The sequence below is a fragment of the Hyaena hyaena genome, unplaced genomic scaffold, assembly GCF_003009895.1.
Source record: "Hyaena hyaena isolate Hyena2069 unplaced genomic scaffold, ASM300989v1 scaffold_526, whole genome shotgun sequence".
Classification (NCBI taxonomy): domain Eukaryota; kingdom Metazoa; phylum Chordata; class Mammalia; order Carnivora; family Hyaenidae; genus Hyaena; species Hyaena hyaena.
In genome coordinates, this window is record NW_024081160.1 from 665,773 (window position 1) to 687,187 (window position 21,415).

The 21,415-nt window shown below is 41.1% G+C and overlaps 1 protein-coding gene across 1 annotated transcript in view; it reads right to left on the reverse strand.

Moving 5' to 3' along the window:
- SEMA5A (semaphorin 5A) overlaps positions 1-21,415 on the reverse strand; it is a 310,846-nt gene that overhangs the window by 21,002 nt on the left and 268,429 nt on the right. Inside the window, exon 15 of the mRNA XM_039255468.1 lies at positions 1,880-2,105. Coding sequence (XP_039111399.1) covers positions 1,880-2,105 — 226 coding nt within the window. The remainder of the gene's footprint in view (positions 1-1,879; positions 2,106-21,415) is intronic.

A 21,415-nucleotide genomic window follows, 5' to 3' on the forward strand; every position in this document is an offset into this window, starting at 1 on the left:
TTGAAAAGAAATATCAGCTCTGGTTTTATTATGTATCTGAGAATGAAAGGGTTAGAAAATAGATGTTCAGAAAAGACAATGACATTCCTGTGGGGACACACTGCCATTCACTGTCTCTTTTTCACTTAGATGTCATAAGAAATAAGACAATTTACCGCCTTCTCAAAAATGAGAAAGAAGTGAATGACTTGGGGACACGGTTGCCAGATTTTGCAAATAAAATAGAGGAAGCCCAGTGAAATCTGAATTTCAGATGAACAAGAAGTAATATTTTAGGGTAAGTATATCCCAAATGTTGCATGGGTCATACTTATCCAAAAAAAGATTAACGGGGCACACTTATATTTAAAAATTCTGAAAAATATCTGAAATTCATCTTTAACTGGGGATTTTGTATTTTATGTCATAATGCTAATGTGACATCAAGGCTCATCCCTTGTGGAATGTAGATCTTACAAATGGGACCTCAGTTCTCTCTTGATATTCCATCATGTATCTTTTCTTCTTACAGCAGGGTTCACAGAATATGAGTTAATATGATTTTGCTTGATTTTCTACATGTAGGGTATTTGCTTTATGTAAATTGTTGACTTATTTGCACAAAAGTTTTCTCTAAAGCAGACTTTTTTTTTTTCAAGAAATAATGAACAAACTTATATATAGTTGGTGAACTACATTGAGCAGGAAGGTTTGGGGTCAGGAAATAGTTAATGTCATAACGTACAACCAACCAGGTGTGGCTCTTGATGGTGACTGCCAGGTCTCCGCCCCTGATGTTCAGAGGCTCCCTGGAGGAGGCATGGACATTCGTGACCAGTGTGCTGCTGGTGGCCCTCACTTGGAGCCTCTTGGGAGCCACTTCCCTCTGGCAGTGCAGGAGGCCGTTTATCGCACCCCCATGAATTTATCCCATCCACATCAGCCCAACATGGCGACCACCTCTGTAGTTCATCATGGCCACCCACTCTGGGTCTAAGGAGCCTTCTCTAAAAGTGACGCTGATAGTGATTGTGCTTTCTCTGCCACGTTCATGTTGGGACAATACACCCAAAAGGTGGAACCCTACACACAAAAGTGCTGAGAGATGTCCCAGGTGCATGATATTACCATTGCCGTTCTCATGCCATCATGCTCTGAGAGCCATCTGTGAACACCTATTTCCTTTTCCCTATTGGACAGATTTGGTGAAAGGAGATGAGAAGGTCAGAAGTGATGAATCAGAAAGCAGAAATGAAGCTCTCTGGGAAGGCCAGGTTGCAGTAGAGACAGCTGAGCTCCAGCAAGTGAGTTGTCAGAGGAGAGTTGCCCCCTCAGCTGGGGGGCCAGGTGGAGGGTGCCTCTTCTGGTCTATCTTGGAGCTTTCCTTTCCGCTATGAATATGGTACTGAAGGGATTAAAAAGGCAGAGCAGTTTCAAAGACTATTAAAGGATCCTCACAGGCTGAACTTTATAGCAGAAAGGTCCTTCTCTAGACAGAAGCACAGAGATGCACTTTCTTTGTCTGTATCCAGTTTGGGGATAATCAGAGGAAAAGCTTATTTGCCGCTTACATTTAGTACCAGAGGATTCGTGGAAGACCATTGAGCCTTCCTCCACATATTTTCTGATATTAAATAAATCTCCCCCAAACTGTTCTGGACCTGGTACGAAGGCAGTGATATTCTGAGGGCTGAATTCACAGGACCACCTCAATACAGAACTCTTTCCCATCAGTTTGCTACAAAAGGCATTTGTGCATTTGTGAGATGCTGGTGTAGATTGCTGAGGGGAAAATAATCAAAAGGCAAAGAGCCCCTTGCTCAGCTGTGACCTTAGAGACAGGCTCACCCGCCCGTCTGTGGGAGTCGATCAGTCCGGGGAGGGCGGGGTGGCGGCTCACCGTCTGTAGAGCAGCCGCTGGTGCCGTCACTGGAACAATACCGCATCTCGATTCTCTGTCTTCCCACTTCCAGCAGATTGGGGTCCGGCAGGCGGGCTTTGCAAGTGTAGCGGAATCGCTGCTCATAGTGGCCCCCGTTGTCTGAGATGTTGACCGGCGTCCAGGGCGTCCAGGGTGTGGTCTTCTTCAGCTCGGGGCATGGGTTGATATTGCAGGGTTGGTACTCCTGGTGGAGAAAGGGGGGGCAGGTGCTTATTGCAAGGCATAAACTGAAGCCAGGGCTGCCTCTCTTTAATGAAAGACAGGACTCTCTAAAACTTCACATCCTGACACCCAACCACTACTCGACAAAGTGACAAACGCATTTCTGTTAAATTGGGCAGCTGAGAGCATGTCCAGGGTTCAGGTCAAGCACAGAAGGAATCTGCACAGGGGCGCCTGGATGGCTCAGTTGGTTAAGTGTCCCACTCTTGATCTCGGCTTAGGTCAGAGATCAAGATCCAATCTCAGATTGGAGAGATGGAGCCCCACACCCGGCTTTGAGCTGACAGCACAGAGCCTGCTTAGGATTCTGTCTCTCTCTGTCTCTCTCTCTCTCAAAATAAACTTTAAAACAAAAGAAGGAATCTGCACAGTTTATCCTGTGTCAACACAGAGAATGAGACAGTAAGTGTAACCGTATGTGGATAAGAATAATGATCTCATAAAAATCATCTTCCTTCTTTCACCAGATAAATAACCAAAACTACTGATTATTCCAATGTTAAGCTTAGCTGTTTTTTTAAAAACAGCTTAATGTTTAAATGATGAAACCCAAACTTTTTTTTGGACAATGTAATGCTCAGTGAGATTTAATGAGTATTTTAAGCTCTGGGATCACAGATTCTAAGCATCAGAGTAGTGGAGTATCCAAATAAAACACACAATATGTAATAACTTTGTTAAAAAAATATTTGTTTATTTATTTATTGACAGAGTGTGTGAGCGGGGGAGGGGCAGAGAGAGGGAGGGACAGAGGATCCGAAGCAGGCTCTGCAATGACAGCACAGAGCCCAATGAGGAGCTCCAGCTCACAAACGGTGAGATCATGACCTGAGCCAAAGTCGGATGCTTAACCGACTGAGCCACCCAGGCACCCCTGTAATAACTTCTAGAGTGTAAGTTTCACAGCTGTTCCCCATTGATACACCCATGGCATTTCTGTCTCTCCTCCTTTCCCTCACTACCAGACACCTCCCTTGTAAGCACAGACTACATATGAAGGTCTGGCAATGGGACATGGGGTGTGCTGGTGGGGGCGGGGTGGAATTCACAACTACAATTATTAAAATCCTTCAAGATTGATTTGTCAATAATTCTAAACATAAAAACTGCCACATATGAGGGGTACAGAGGACTGAGGACACAGCACTACCTTAATGTTCCTTCATTTTACAATAAAGGCTATTTCAATAAAGGCTAATGAGGAAAACCCACAATATTTAATGCACCCAGTTATGGCCATACTTTAAAAACCATTTTTATCAATGTTAAACATATGCATAAAACAAGTGTTAAATAGCCCTCTAAGCTTTCTTATGAAAAAGAGAACCACTCTATCTTTCTCCATATTGTTTTTTTAATGCTTATTTATTTTTTGAGGCAGAGAGAGAATAGGGGCAGGGCAGAAAGAGAGGGAGACACAGAATCAGAAGCAGGCTCCAGGCTCTGAGCTGTCAGCACAGACTCCAACGCAGGGCTTGAACTCATGAACCAAACCGCGAGATCATGATCTGAGCCGAAGTTGGACACTTAAACAACTGAGTCACCCAGGCGCCTCTCCCCCATATCTTTTAGTTGAATATTTTCATATGTATCCCACAGATCTAACAACTAGAATTTTCCAGGATTAGGCATTAGCTATTAACTATGCACTAATGGAAAAAAGAGGGTCTGGCCCTTTACTCCCCCACCCCCTCATGTGTCTAGAACAATGTTGAGGACTTCCCATCTCCTATTATCTGAATACGGTGATGCTGCTCTTTCGGTTAGATCAAGATCCAGTGTTTTCACTTCTAACTAGGCAAATACCATCAACAACCAAATGGGTGGTAAACTGATGGGCTGCTGTGTCTTATCCAGGTCCCTTGCACACCAGTGTTTTGGTGGTGGTTGTATAGATTCTATGAATTCACCATTAATTCATCCCTCTCCCCTTCAGTCAGGGATTCAGACCCAGTAAGAACTGCCTTTCTTGGTTTATGCCTTGAAAGAATACACCTCTAATACAATATTAGAGAGTTTCCAGTAGAAGAGAAAGTAGCCAGGTGTGCCCGCACTGCCAGCTCTCTCTGGAAGCCTATTAAAATACCTACCTTGTCATGATTCTAATTGTTCTAACTGCTTTTCTTGACTCATAACCCATGTTTTAAAGAATTTTATAAGCAATACTCAGGAGCTCTTCATGTTTGTGACATCATAGGCCTTCAGCAGAGAATCTGGAAAGTGCTTCTCTGACTTAATACTTTCTGGCCATTCCTTCCCCGCCCACGCTGGTGTTCCTCATTTCCACACCAACACACCCGGAAGACAGATGACTTCATTTTCTTTTGTTTATAGCATCTTTTATTATGGTATTATTTGAATGTCACTCCCAAAATGAAAAAATAGCCCCAAGGAATGCCATCAACCCAATCGTGTGAAAAACTAGACAGAACCTGCGTGAGCCCTCTCATTTTCTCTCGAAATGGAGGCCACATGAGGGGAAGACAATAAACTCTTGTCTGAGGTCTTTGAGGCTTACAGCGTGACAGCACTGCCATCCCCAGATTGAAAATGCCACATGCCACTGTCATCCCCTTCATCAGTCTGGACCAGCCTGGCTGGGCAAGGGTCCAGGCTCTTTGCTGAAACAGACTCAGAACATATGTGGTTTATGGACCCCTGCTACAAAATGCAGGTCTTTAAGCCTTAATTAGTTCAAAATCACCTATAAAACAGTAAGATCCCACATCTTAATAAATAAACGTACAGGATGCTCCCAATAACTCTTAGCTTCCGTATGCTAGAAATTTCACATTTTCTATGGAGGTGAAGTTTAATTTTTGAAATACATGACTAGCAAATATATTTAAAAGCTGGCTCAAGTTGAGGTGGTCTCTGTGTGCTGGTGACACATTCAGTGGGGAAAGGGGTCATGTGCCCCTGAGATGGGCCCAGCTCCCAGATAAAGACCAATCCAGGCTTCTTAGACCTAGTCTCTGATAACAAGGTTTGTTCTTCTGTTCATTGTCCCTGCATCATATGAAGTTTACCATGAGACTCAGAACTTCTTTTTCCACCTTCCTTTTGAGGTTTGATTACGACACATTCATTTAACATATCAAATTATGAAGTGCCGAGAAATGGTTATGACCAGTTTTATATTACTGGCCAAAATTATCAAGTGATTCAGTTCAAGGGGGAGTAGTTCTACGGCTTAGTTGAATCTGCACACTACAACGTGGTGAGGAACCCCTACGATAACTACCCGGCCCTCAATGGAATGTGAACGGCATTACCTTTGATGTTAAAAATTGGAAATGTTTTCCAAGACATTTCGGGGAGCTAATGACTATTACTTGACACATAGGGTTCTTGATATTCTGGTGGAAATTATCAGGTAAAAATGGTTACTAAAATCAATCCCACTTCTGGGTATATATCTGAAGAAACTGAAATCAGGGTCTTAGAGTGATGTCTACACTCCCATGTGTATTGCAGCACTACTCAGAGTAGCCAAATACGGAGACAAACTAAGTGTGCATCAAAGATGAATGGATAAATAAGACGTGGTATGCTGTGTGGATATCATATGTAATATACAATACAATGGATAATACACAATATATACTATAATATATACTATTATTCAGCCATAAAGGGGAAGGAACTCCCCTGACATATCCAGGCTTTTATGCCTCTGGTTAGATTATTTGGGTCTTAGGAGGCTCTCAAGGCTTGGCCAGTGATAAAAGTTATCACTGGAGAGACTTCATTCTAGAACATTCTATGGTCTTCCTTAAGAACAAAGGAGGAACACAGTTACTAGGTTGTCAGCCATCCTATATTTAAATCAAATTCTTCTACAGACACACACCGGCAGTGTCACGGTACCCCGTGTGACAGGAACACAACATGTGAAGGAACACAGAACCCAGGCTGGAAGGTCTTCCCCACTTTCTCCCATGACAGGGCTTTCATGTGTGTTTCACAAGGTGGTAATGAGGGTCAACTGAAATCATTAATAAGCAAACACTCTGTAAACCATGGAAAGCTATATGAAAGTGAGATTTTGTTATTACTCTACGGGCAAACCAAGGTCTAACATGGATATTCTGTCCCATTTCACGTTTCTTGACTGCAAGCCACTGAGAAAATCCTCAAGCAAAGAACTGATCCCCAAAGCTGAGGATTGTTTTGATTTATTCCACCAAACGGACCAGCCCAATATGACCATTTAGAATGGAAATCTCTTATTTGGTCCCTGAAAACCCCCTGCAATAAGGCTAAAGAAAAAATGAATGATATTTTCTGTACAAAGAAAAGAAGAAACAAATGGGAAGGTTCAGAGGGCCTCTCTCTTGCCACAGAGTAGCTTAGACCCTCAGAAAATATTTGTTGATATTTCAATCTTCAATTTCCTTCAGTTCCACTACTGTCCGCTAGTGTCACAACACTACCATAAGCTTTAAGGGTGGTAAGGTCAGCAAAGCCTCATTGGAGAACAGCAGGTACGTTTGGGTAGAAGGCTGCGTACCCAGCAGCGAGATATCGGCACCTCTGGGAGAAGAAGCCAGGGGAGCAAGCTGGACCATGGAACAAGCAGGAACACAGAAACCAACGGGCCCCCAATGCTGTTTGGACATGACTGAATCAAGGATATTCTGAAGCCTTGGGGGGTGGGGGTGCGGAGGAAACAGCACATAAAAGCCTCTCTTGGAGTCAAAACCCCGGTGTGACAATGACCTTCTAAACACAAAATCCACCATTTTTGACACTTGGATGGACCTTGAGGGCATTAAGTTATGTGAAATGAGTTGTACAAAGAAAGACAAATTCTGCATGATATCACTTCTATGTAGCATCTAGAAAGGACAGGCTCAGGGCACCTGGGTGACTCAGCCGGTTGAGTGTCTGACTCTTGATTTCAGCTCAGGTCATGGTCTCACAGTTTTGTGGGTTCGAGCCCCACATTGGGCTCTGCACTGAACCTGCAGAGCTTGCTTGGGATTCTCTCTCTCTCTCTCTCTCTATCCCTCCCCTGCTCATGCTTTCTCTGTCTCTCTCAAAATGAATACATTATTTAAAAAAACTATTTAAAACATCAGAAAATAAAAAAGACAAAAGACAGACTCAGAGCAACATAGTGGTGGTTACCAGAGGTTGGGGAGATGGGGAAATGGGGAGATACCAGTCAAAGGGTACAAACTTCTGGTCATGAGGTTAACAAGTTTGGGGATCTAATGAATAACATGGCGATTATGGCTAATATTGTATCACATAACTGAAGATGGCTAAAAAAGTGGATCTTAGATGTTGTCACCTCAAAACAGAAGAGGTAGTTATGTAACCAGATGGAGGTGGTAGTTTAGCGCTCTGGTGGTAATTATTTTTCAATAATAGATGTATCATATCAACATGAGGTATCCATTAAACTGATACAAAGTTATATGTTAGTTATTTCTGGAAAAAAATAAAGCTGGGAAAACATAAAAATAAATAAAGGAAACAGCTGATGCAAGGAAGAACAGAAATAAATGGTCAAGAACAACTAAGAAAAATAAATCAAGAATGCTTACTAAAGCCATATTACACAATTCTCCAGATATGTGCCCTCATATACTCTCTGTCCCAGTCAACGCTGAAAGAATTATGCACATAAAGTCTAACCCAGCAGCTAGGAGGCGCTGACAGAAATGGCCCCTGGGGTCCATCCTCTCCTCCCATCTGAATCGGCTCTTTTGTTAATTCAGGCCATCATCACCTCTGTGAGCCCTGGTTCACAGAATTAAAGCACAAATGTCATGGAAGTTTGTCTACTTCTAAGCCTGCTTCCACCAGTAGATAGGACTTTTGTCCTGTTTACTTTATATTACCAGTCTTAAGTGTTGTGGTTTTTTTGGTGAGCAGATACCTCATATTGATCAATTCACAAATAAGTGCGTTCTGAGGGAATATGCATAAATTTGGGGAGCACATTTCGGTGGTGAAGAGGGGCTCTGTGTATTGTTGCTTATTCTTCCTTTGAAAACCACTACAATATCTATATTCCATAGGTTGAAAGTAAAATAGATGGTGACAATTCAAGCAAAATTTTGATAGCGTGCGCTCGGCACAAAGTAAGAAAATTACCCTTAAAGTCATTTTATGAATAGCTGAGGATATGAACTGAATTTATTCTCATATGGAATATGCAAGGTTCTCATATGCATTTATCAAGTTCTCTTCCAGCAATGAACGCTGTCTGGTTGAGACAGAAAGTCATTCTGTACAAAACAAATAAGGAAGAAATGCAGTCTGGCTTGCCAAGGACCACAGCGCTAAAGCTCGTGCACAGCAGTAGGTCTGTGATCCTTGACCCCTGTGGCAATGAGAATACAGATTGACGGAAGTCCTGGAGATGAGCTTGGTGGTACCCAGTTAGAGAAGTAAGCACGAGATGATGGATTCAAAATTCTGTGGCCACAGAATGATTTCTGCTTCTAACCAAGATGGAGGAACAGAAACGGAATTAACCCTCTCACCAAACAAACAAAACAAACAAAAAAAACTAAAAAATGTATGAAACAACAGTTCTTAAAACTCTGGACACCAGGTAATGAAGGAAAGTGACTGCCAAGTGATGGGATACATGAGGTAAGCCCCACAGCTGACCCAGCCTACAACCTTGATGAGGTCTCCAGGCTGTGGTGGAGGAAGGAGAAGCCCAGGCACACAGACTAGGGATTGAGGAGACAAAGCTGAGAGGTAGAGGAAGCCAAAGGGGCTAGAGTTCTCAGGAGAGATGCACAAAGAAAACTCCAGTATTATGCAGAGATATCACCCCAAGCACTCAGTTGGGTACCAATCAGTGAATGCACATGAGGAAACCACACGGGTGGGGAAAGATTTGCCTGCAAAGATCGAAGGGAACAGAGTACATCACTCACACAGCACCAGGCATAGTGCTTGCTCCTCAGAGCAAGAGTGAACACCCTTACAATTCACTGGGCATCCGTTAGATGCCAAGAAGCGTCTTGCCTCCACAGTGGGAAAAAGCACCCCAAAGTTCTGTTCTGATCTCAACAAACAAAGCCTAAGAAAAAGCCAAAATGATCATACTCGTTTCACCTAAATTGATCATGTCCCAACAGAGAGCTTTAGCAGAATTTCAGGAACACAAAAGTGTCCCCTTTACAAAAAGGAAAAAAAATCACAATGCCTCACACCTAATCTATAATGACCAGATACACAAAGGAGCTTCTGGAAAACATAAGCTATTATGAGATGAAAAATCAGTCAATGGAAATTGGCACAGAAATGACACAGGTGACAGAATTTGTAGTCAAGAACATCAAAAACAGTTATAACTGTATTTCATGTGCTCAAGAAGCTAGAAGTAGACTGAACACAGGAAGTAGAGACACGGAAGATAAAAAGAAGAAATAAACTCAACCACACAGAATATTTCCAGGTACATGAAAAGGAGAGATCACATCTCAAATCATCTGAGGTTGACTTTAATCTGAAATCAGAACCAGACAAAGACATTACAAGGAATGAAAACTGCATGTGAATATGTCACATGAACTTAGACACAAAAATGCTTGATGATATTTTAATAAGAAAAACTCCAATCTGCATGAAAAGGTTACTTCTCAGGATTAAGTGGTGATGATGTCAGGCGTGCAAGGTTGCATTAACATTTGAAATGTGATAAACGTAATTCACCATTTATTAACAGTCTAGAAAGTAAACTTATAAGATCATGTCAAAAGAAGCAAACATATTACTTAATAAGATCCAACATTCATGCCTTATAGAAACTCTCCATCAACTGTGAAAAAAAATAAACTTCCCACACCTGATAAAGGACATGTATTAAAAATATACAAGCGACATCTTACTTAATGGTTAAAGCCTGCATGCTTTCTTCTTAAGATCAGAAACAAAGCAAGGATATCTGTCCCTATCATTTCTAGTCAATATTATACTGACAATTCCACCTGGTACAGCTAGGAAACAAAAAGAGTTACAAGTCATCTATAACAGAAAAAAGAAGTAACTATCTTTTTATGCACAAACATTGTGATTGTGTATGTAGAAAATACTGCAGAATCTACCACAAAGCTACTAGAAGTAACATTAATTTACCAAGGCTTCAGAATAAAGGATCAATATAAAATATTAATTTCATTCATATGTACTAGCAATGGGAAATCAGAAATTAAGAGAACGCCATTTACAGGGGTGCCTGGGTGGCTCAGTTGGTTAAGCGTCTGACTTTGGCTCAGGTCATGATGTTATGGTTCATAGGTTCGAGCCCCAGGTCGGGCTCTGTGCTGATAGCTCAGAGCCTGGAGCCTGCTTCAGATTCTGTGTCTTGCTCTCTCTCTGCTCCTCCCCCACTCATACTCTGTCTCTCTGTCTCTGTCTTTCTCTCTGTCTCTCTCTCTCTCAAAAATAAACATTAAAAAAATTTTTTTAAAAAGAATGCCATTTACAGTATCATCAAAAATATGAAATACTTAGAATACATCTCACAAGTTACGTGCATGACTTGTACATTAAAGGAAACCAAACCTCCTAAATGATGTGCAGAATCAATGCAATCTTAATCGCAATTCAAGAAGGCTTTTGGAGGGGGTAAAAATTGACAAGCTGGTTCTAAAATTCATACAGAAATAAAAAATATCTAGAATATTGAAAACATTTTGGAAAGGAAGAACAAAGCTAGAGGACTTCAACTTACTTCAAGATTCATAGAACTATAATAACCAACATGCCATGGTGTCAGAATCAAGATAGAATGCTGAGCAAAGGAATTCTAGACTCGAAAGTCCAGAAATAGACTTGAATATATGATTTATTTGGTTTTGATAAGGGAGCAAAAGCAATTAAATATCCATATGCAAAAAGAAAACCTTTGACCAATAACTTGCCGTTTCTTTGATAATAAACTCCAATGCACCATAGGCCAATTATCTAAGACCATAAATCTTCCAGAAGAAAAACCTAGAAGAATCCCTCTGTGAGCTGCGGATAGGCAAAGACTCAATGCCAAAAACATTATTCCTATAAGAAAAACAATGACAATTTGAATTGTTCAACATCAAGAACTGCTTTCCTTTGAGAGACACCGTGAAGAGAAAGAGACGCAAGCCACACTTGCGTGTGAGAGAAAAAAGAGTTGCAAATCAAAGATTCATATCCATTACATATTTAAAAAACGAAAACTCAACATTAAAAGAACTTAATATAAAAATTGTCAAGTGATGGAAATAGACATTTCACATGATAAGATATGTAGGTAACCAAAAAAGCATATATAAAGCTGCTCAACACCATTTGTTGGGAAAAAAAAAAAGAAAACCGTAAGGAAACTACCAGACACCATTAGAATGGCTGAATTAATCATAAACCCCAAACTTGACCCCATGAGTGCTGGTGAGCTTACAGAGCACCAAGAACCCCTCTCTTACCCTGCTGGTAGAAATGTAAAATGGCACAATCCCTTCAAAACCATTTGACACTTTCCTAAAAAATTAAACAGACGCTTACCATGAGACCCTGCCATCTCCTCCCTAGATATTTACCCGCATATGTCCGGGGAGCCTGGGTGGCTTAGTCAGTTAAGCGTCCGACTTTCAGTTAGGTCATGATCTCGTGGTTTGTGGGTTCGAGCCCTGTGTCAGGCTCTGTGCTGACTGCCAGCTCAGAGCCTGGAGCCTGTTTCAGTCTGTGACTCCCCCTCTCTCTGACCCTCCCCTGTTCACGCTGTCTCTCTCTCTCTCCTAGAAATAAATAAAACATTAAAAAAAAGAAAGAAAGAAAGCGTATGTCCACGCAAATACTGGTACACAAATATTCTTCAAAGCTCTCCTGGTGATAGCCCAAAATAGAAACAGCCCTTATGCCTACCAGCAGGTGAATATCTAAATAAACCATCTTCTATCCAGATAATGGAGTATTACTCTGCAATAAGAAGAAATGAACTGTTGATGTGTGCGACATAGAGGAATCTGAAAATAATGCTCAGTGAACGAAGCCAGCGGGATAAGTGACACTGTCTAATTCCATTCACGTAAAATGATGGAACATGAAAACTGGGGAGTCAGAAAGATCAGTGGTCACCTGGGATCGGCGACATGAAGGAGAGAAGAGTGACTAAAGGGAGGAAGGAAACTTGCAGGCTGATAGGCATGTTCATTATATTGAGGGTGCCCACAGTCTCACGGATGTGCACATTTGCCAAAACTTGTCAAATTTTATACCTACACACACAGTGTATTGTATGCCAATCATACCTCAATAAAACAATTAAAAAATATATGTCCATGGAAAAACAAGTCTTTTCCTAATAAATGGTGGTTACCTTGCTGATTAGAAGGGATATTCAAAAGAGCTGTGTTGGCACGTACTTGCACACATTATGATTACAGCTCTATTTTTCATAACATTCCCGGTGGAGTATTGGCAACGGAAATGCTTTATAAATGCAACACGTGCACCAGTAAGCCCAAATGTACGTGTCATCATACGTGCCTGCAAAATGCTACTTTTGTTTTTTAATTAAAAAAATTTTTAATGTTTATTCATATTTGAGAAAGATACAGAGCATGAGTAGGGGAGGGGCAAAAAGAGAGGGAAACACAGAACCTGAATCTGAGCCAGAGCTCTGGCTGACAGCCCAGAGCCCGATGCGGGGCTCAAACTCAGGCACGGCAAGACCGTGACCTAGGCTGAAGTCGGATGATAACCGACTGAGCTACTGGGGCACCCCAACTACTTTCTATCCATAGCGGACGTAGCCACTACCTGCTAGAGCCTATAGATGCCCGTGTATCAACTGCATGCTTTTATCATCTCATTTCTCCTATAAACATTTTCTTGAACTGCAGTGCGTTGTCACGCTGGTATAGGCTTTTGAACATGAAGGACTTAAAATCATCTTCCATGGCATCTGGAGAAGGTTTTGAGTCACAGGGCGGCTTGGTGGAAGAAGAACTCAGCCCCGAGGTCAGCTCCTCTCTGTCCCACCTTCTGCGAGTCTGCAAACGCTTGGAACATGCCTTAGTCCCTTCGGGCTGCTCTGACAACACAGAACAGGCTGGTTTGACAGAAATGCGTCTCCCCCGTTCTAGAGCCCGGGACCCTAATGTGAGAGTATTGTCATGGTTCAGTGAGGGCCTTCTTCTGGGTCACAAACTTCTCTTTGTGTTCACACATGGCAGAATGGGTGAGCCGACCGGGGCCAATTTTATAAGGACAATAATTCCACCCCTGAGGGCTCCACCTTCATGACCTCATCACCTCCAAAGGCCTCACCCCCTAATACCATCACTTAGGCATTAGGTTTCCAACACATGAATTCTGGGGGAGTTGGGGGTGTGGGACACAAACATTCAACCTATAGAACATATACCAACAAAGTGCCAAATCGGGTTACACAAGATGATCTCAGAATCCTAAACACATTTTGGAATCCATAGTCTTGCTTTGGATTCGTTCACTGACCCAAAATAATACTCTGGGCATACACCTAAATCTGTTTCACAGAAGGTGACAAAATTTGATACTCAAGGCTGCATGTCTACCCTAGCTTTTCTGAAAAGGCTGATGAATGAGAGATTTGTATGAATATTCCTGGTTTCTTTCCATTACTCTTACTAGTCATTAAAGCTCATTGAAATGAAATGGGACCTTTTTTAAAATGTGAAAGTGGCATGATCATGGGAGTATGATAAAGTAGGAAATTCCGCTGTTCCATGCAGTACCTGCTTGCATGCCAGTGGGTTTCCTCTGAGTAAACTTTTACTGCTCCAGCTGTTTTCACGGGGTGTCCCGAGACCCTGCGTTCCTCAAGGGTAAAGCCTGGGGTTAATGCAACTTCCCTCTCACTGGGTGGCTGCCACCATCCTTGACTCTAAAGGGGGAAAGGACCTGGCTGAACATCTCAGTGGCTTTCAAATGGGTGCATTCACTTTCAACAAATGGTCATCCTACGCGTTTTTCTTTTTACTTCTTTAAGCACAGAAAAGCAAGCAAATATTCCTCTGCTGTCTTACTAAAAAAGATAAGTGTGTGTGTATGTGTTAGATTATATATGTGTGTACATATATAAAAATGGAACTGGCTTTCCCCCTTACACATTATTTTAGGCATTCTCTTTTATAACACTGTAGAAAGCCCAAGAGAATAAGAAAATCAGTGCTGTTGTTGGAAATCTTTATTATAGAGGCTGTGATTTGTGGGCAATCTATAAACTTACATCTCAAATGAGAAGATCCATTTATTTATTTTATTCTCTCTCTATAATGCCTTTAAATTCGTAGTCTCTGAGAGTGAACATCAAGAATTCAGACAGCTTTTTTTTTTTTTTTTTTTTTGGCAAATACTGTGCGATGAGAGGAAAAACCACTTTTAGCTGGAAGTGAAAACCTATCATTGGGGAAAATATTTCCTTCCCCAGTAGACAACTGAAATGGGTGACCTTGAGCAAAGGCGCCCACCTTTTCCCTCCATCCCTCCACTTTTGCTGTAACACCTGCTAGCTGCTTATTCACTTGGCAAAATTCCTAAAGTTAGCTTACAAAGATCATGAACACTCAGTTCTCTTGTGCATTTCATCAGACCTGTAGGATTGTATCTTCAGGCCCCTGATGAGAGTCTTCCTACTTGGAGGCTTGGGAACAGCTGCTCTGGTTTCCATTAGTCACCTGTGCCCTGATACCTCGATTATGGCATGGCTGTGATCTTAAGAGTACTGAGTACCGAGCACCCCAAATTCCCATCACCTGGGTGTCATGCCCTGCGTAATCCCCTCCCCATGACTGTGGCTGGGTCTTGGGAAGATGATGGCTTTGTGGCTCTCTTGATGAGATTCCTCCTAAGTGCTCCTCGTAGGGACAACAGAGAGATTGCCCTGATGGCTTTGAAGAAGTTATTGCCATGCTGTGGGGGGGAACGTGGCCAGGGACTAACAATGTCCTCCAGCCAATAGCTAGAAAGAAAATGAGGATCTCAGTCCCCAAACTGTAAGGAACTAAATTCTACAAACAACCAGAGGGTCTGAAAGAGGCCCCCCAGGCTTCAAAATGTTTGCAGCTCTTGATTTCAACCTGAGACTGAGCAGTGGGGCTGGTTCAACTGGGCCCAGACTTCCCTCCCATGGAAAGGTGGTATAATTAGTTGTGTTGTTTTAAGCCACTAACTACATTGGTGCCTATTTGTTACACAGCAACAGAAAACTAATACACTTATGTAAATATACATTTGTTATTTGTACTTAGGAGGGAATCTATTTTTTTCTAATATTCCAAGGATTCAGTGTAATAGATAATTCAAATGAAGCTGACTTTTCTTATCTCTGGCCTCCTTTGCCTCTTTTTTTTTTTTTTAATATTTTTAATTTACTTCTAGGAGAGAGAGAGAGACAGAGTGAGCAGGGGAGGGTCTGAGAGAGAGGGAGTCACAGACTCTGAAATTGGCTCCAGGCTCTGAGCTGGCAGTCAGCACAGAGCCCGACGCGGGGCTCGAACCCATGGACTGTGAGATCATGACCTAAGCGAGTCGGACATTTAACCTACTAAGCCACCCAGGCGCCCCTGGCCTCCTTTGCCTCTTAATCTAGTCTCTCTGTGGCAAAAAGATAAAAGGATTGGAATCCTTCCTGGAAAAATTCATTATCTTCCTGCTATGATCTTCCAATTCTCTTAGGAGAAAGTTTTGGCTAAGTTTTTTAAAAAGTGACCGTTACTTATTATTAATAATACCTAGGGAAGTCAAGGTATTAATAAGAGACTTGCAGATTATCTACTAAAATTAAGGTTGGTTGTCACAATTCAGGTTTTATTTAAGATGTTCAATGTCATACAGTGTTAATTTTTTTTAATTCAGCTTTATCGAATAGTGACAATACACATGTGTTGATGATCAAACTGTATTTCAACTTCACCAATTCCATTAAGGCTATAGATTTAATGGAAATCCACTATGCTTGAGTGAAATATATTGGGTTAATGTCTTTTGCCTTAAGGGCATAAGCGGAATTTAAAATGGTGTTGTATTCATTCCACAAACGATCTTTCTCTCGAATGGGTCTCTGTGGGACACTGATGGGAGCTGCAGAGAAAGGCATCTGTTGTCAGGAAAGACAGAAGCTGTGGGTTCAACAAAGTTAAATGGGGTTTCTTCAAAGCAAGAGTAATCAGAACTTATTTTAGGGAATTGAATGAGAGAGCACACCTGGGTGGCTCGGTCGGTTCAGCGTCTGACTTCGGCTCAGGACATGATCTCACTGTTCGTGGGTTCGAGCCCCGCATCGGGCTCTGTGCTGACCACTCAGAGCCTGGAGCCTGCTTCAGATTCTGTGTCTCCCTCTCTCTCTGCCCTTCCCCCACTCATGCTCTATTTCTGTCTCAATTATAAATAAACATTAAAGGAGAGAGAGAGAGAGACACCACATGAGCACAGGCTGTTGGGGAGGAAGCTACCTGGAATCAAAAAAGTTCTCAAAGGTGAGAGCAATTTAATAATTTCATTGTTTATGACTGCTTCTGCAATCAACATCACTGATTCAAAACTGAAAATAGGGGTGTATCTTGTATGAGTCACCCCTTTCCTGCCAAACCTAACTAGGATTGGAAAGATTGAGGATGGAGTCTTATGTTCATAAAACCCTTAGCCCATTTGACTCCATGCCTGAATGGGGGAAGCCGTCTAAAATATCCCCTTCCTTCAAGACCTTTGGTGAGTGGCTTTCCAGCGAGTGAGTGATATAATGGGCACTGGCATGTCATTAGTCTTGCTCCTCAAGCAATTTCTTCTCTGAGTTTATTCATATGTGGGCTGGTCAGTTCTTACAGGTAAGTCTCTTCACTTCCAAATTTGTGGCCTGTGTGATAATCAGGAGAGGCCACCAGGTCCATCCAGGGGGTCTAGTCCCTTAAACTAGTGCCTTAGCTTTCTCATCTGTAAAATGGGCATATAAAGAAACATATTGTGATGATTCAGGAATGTTAATGAGATAGTATGTTTACCGTGGTTATCAGTTAACCTGTTATATAGGGCATCTTTAGTCTGCACAGAGGCCTGGAAATGAAGATGCAATGTAGAACAAGAAAATAGTAGAGGAGCCGGGGTGGCTCAGTTGGTTAAGCATTGGGCTCTTGATTTCAGGTCAGGTCATGATCTCTCAGTATGTGAGATCAAGCCCAGTCAAGTGCTGTGAGAGCCTGCTTAGGATTCTCTCTGCCCCTCCCTCTGCCTCTCAAAAAAACAACAACAACAACAACAACAACAAAAAAAAATAAAAAAAAAAAAAAGGAAAAAGAGTAGGGGCTCTCCAAAGTTCATTGGTCACTAGCCATCTTGAGGAATTATCCTCTCTCAGTGCAGATGGCCACAATAACCCATCATTATCCGGCCAAGACACCCTCAAGGGAATGGACTTGTCTAATTGGTAAAACAGGTTTAAATCTAACTTCCATCCAACTTTCCATGTATATATATCATTTCACTCCCTCTGTAATGTGATCATCTCATGGAAAATTTCCTTCAAAATTTGCTCTTATCTGAGTTAACATAAAGCTGGCTTTTAATCAGTTCATGTTCCTTAAATAATCAGCTAAGATTTCATGCTCTAAAAAATAGTAATAAGAACATCCATTTAATCTAAAACTCTCACATCACAAATGATATATTTGGAACATTCACTGCTATGGCCAAAGTCCTTCTGTCAGTTCGTCTCACCAGTATGGAAAGAGCTAGAACTCTTGGCCATTGTTGAGGCTTCCCAAGCTGGGATCCCATCATTAATGGGTCTGGGAAACAGAAAACATGTTTCATCAGGATCTTTTGCCGATATTTTAAATCACAAGGGACTGCATTTTTTCCCTCTTCTTTTGGCCAATTTACTGTGGGAAAATAATTAGTTCTTCAAATAAAGATCCTTAAGTGACTTTCTTTTTATAATTAAGATGGCTTAATTAGATTCCTATTACCTCCTGAATATTTCCTGCCAGAACTTATGATTAATGACCTAGATACCTTACATCAAACATTTATAACATTTATATTTTTGAAATTAAGGGTCACAGTAATATTGTCCAAATGACATTTTCAATTAACAACAGAGTTATGAAAATAGGAGTGTCATGTTATTTATCCATTCATCCGCTCATTCATTCATCCATCTTTCAGTGATCACTGTTGGAGCAGTTAGTTATACCACGTGCAAGATGCTAGGCTACATCTTCAGGATTCCAGAAGTTAACAGTGAAAACAAACAGGGCACATCCGAAGGAGATATGTAGGACTATAAGCTATGTGTCATGGGAATTTACATGCAGCAGGAACCAACCGGAAATCACGCAAGCATCTAGTAACTAAAGGCACTGTGGTCAGTCCCATGGGCCACTCAGCGTGGGATTCCGTGTCTGACCGACTGGCCCCATCCTAAGGGTGCAGGCCTCACAATCACAGCACCAGACAAGGGATGCACTCAACGCATTAGTTGGCCCTGAGCAACCAATTCCGGAGAAATTATCCATGCCCTCGAAGTATAACGCCACTCCTGACGCAAAACAAGATGAAAACCCAAATGCAATCTTAGCTACTTGAAGAAAAGTTTCAAGTCTTGACCTGAGAAAATAAAAAGATCTACTAGTTGAGAAACTTGTTAAAATATTGGGTATTCATCTGTATTTTTTAAATATGGTTAAAAGTTTTTGTGCCCCAGTTTTAGAAATGTTCACAATGCATGCACAGGGTCCCTGCAGTAATCCTAATGAAAAGAATAAAGTACTAGGAGGACCTGTCCAGGACATGTGGCCACAACGGACGGCCGCTTTCATTCCAAGAGCCAAGGCCTGGTCTCTCTGTCCTCCGTCCCTGTTCTGCTTCTCCTCTCAAAGCCAGGAGCCCTCCCGTGTCCCAGCAGAAGGGATGGATTTCCAATCTGAGGATAAAAGCCCTGTCCTTCCCTGCTAGAATCACAGTAATATAAACATACAGTGGCTTTAATATGATCCTTCCCCACTGAACGATCACAAAAGTGAATATTCTGTCTAAAGGAAGTAACAATATTATAAAACAATAATTTGTCTATGGCTGCTGTTTGATGGATTTATTTCTAAGATTTATAACTTTGTCTCTCAGATATTAACTTAATGACTTAGTGATTTCTTAGGGGTTATAATTAAATCTACTTATTACTGACAATCCCATTGATGCAGTACATTTTCTTCCTCCCTCTCTCTCTCTCTCTCTCTTCCTTCCTTCCTTCCTTTCACCGTAGCCAAAAAAAAAAAAAAAAAAAAACCATTTTGTGCACCTGCTTTTTTTTGTTGGTGTTATTGTCTATAACCTAAGTTTTAGGCCACAATTCTGCTACATTATGGCCCACTTCTCATGAGTTTCTCTCTACTTTCATCTCTGTGACAGTGTGAGCAAGAAAAGATCAAGCCTATTTGACCAAGTATCAAGTGAATATTAAGACTTTTGGGAGCACTTGAGTGGCTCAGTCAATAGTAGCCGACTCTTGGTTTCGGCTCAGGTCATGATCTCACAGTCTGTGATTGGGAGCCCTGTGTTGGGCTCTGTGTTGACAGTGTGGAGCCTGCTTTGGATTGTCTCTCTCTCCCTGTCTCCCTGCCCTTCCCCCACTCACTCTCTCTGTCTCTTTCAAAATAAATACAGAAATTAAAAAATTTTAAAAAAGACTTTGCATGGACACAGTCTTTGCCACAAGGTTGGACAAAAAATCCCTGTAACTCACCTGCTTCCTAAACCTGGACTTGATCTTGGCCATGAGGTCTGATGTGGCTATTTTCCCACAAATGAGGACTTCAGTGGAATTAAATATTCAAGATGTTGAAACTGAACTTACAAGTTAAACTTAAGTATTTCTAGACTTAAATATACTTAATGTATGGCAATGATATAAAACTTTATTAATCTGGAAGTTTCCTCTAATAAATAATCATCCAAATTTATGTTTAAAGACTAAACAGCATTGTGGATTTTCATCAACTTAAATACGATGAGAAAATCACTCTACTGTAAATTCCTAAAATATAAAATGCTGACTGGATCATGGAGTAGGTAAACTCCTAAGCCCATATTTCTAACTACAGGTACGTATATTTATCCTGATGCATGCCACATTTCCATTTCATAGCTTTTAGCCATATAAACCATTCCCCTTATTGGCATTACATAAAATATAAAAACCTTTATAGTTTATAAATATACTTTATATTTTGCATGAAAACATAAAAACTCACGATGGAGGTCACTTATTTGGAAGTTACTTGAAGGTTTTCTAAACCAACAAATGCAGTTACAACTGTCTCATTCTAGAAGGTTGCTTCTTTAATTAGGAGTGTTTCTGATTCAAAGTCATATTTCAGGCCTATGGAGAATGCCCAAATTAAAATATTTAGAATTCTGTACTGTGGATAGCTTTAAAATTCATTTTTCTATTCTAGGAAACATTGCAAAATTTAAGCAAGAGTATTGACTGCTCTCTGCTTCCATTTGTGTTCATTTAGGCCAAAAATTCTATAGGTTGGCAGAATAAAAATGTCGCCTTTTCCTAAACATGACTAAAGTATCTCTAAGTTGTTGAATTTTCTTAAAAATATAAGTATACAGAAAAAGAAAATAAGTGATCCATTGGGGTAAATGTAAACATCTCAGTTTTCTCTCCCTCTTTTTAAATGAATGATTTATTTTCAAGTTGGTTTCCATACAACACCCAGTGCTCATCCCAAGTGCCCTCCTCTATGCCCATCACCCATTTTCCCCTCTTCCCCCTCATCCACCCTCAGTTTGTTCTCTACATTAAAGAGTCTCTTGTGGTTTGCCTCCCTCCCTTTCTGTTTGTAACTATTTTTTTTCCAGTTTTTTTCTTTTACTGTGATAGGAATAACTTCAGTTTTCTTCTTTTCGAATATTCTTCAGTGTTAAAGGCTAGTTGGCTTTACTGCTCCATGAAATATTCTGATCCATGTTCAGACAAAACATGTGAGGCAGAGGAGAGAGATGTGAGGCTTGTTCATGCACATGGGACAGGCAAGAAGGACATCAGCAGATGAAAGCCTAAATATTATTATAACTAAGATATACTCGCAGATCTAATATATGTAATTCCACAAAATTGCAACCAAATTAGTATGCAAGGGGGCTCTAGTTTAAGAGATTTTAAAGAGAGGATTAAAGTGCCCAGCAAGGACACCAAGTTCATCAATGTTAAGTGCATTTCTGTGGCTCCATGTTACCCAAAGTTAAAAGCCAAAGTCCTCAGCTTTCCAG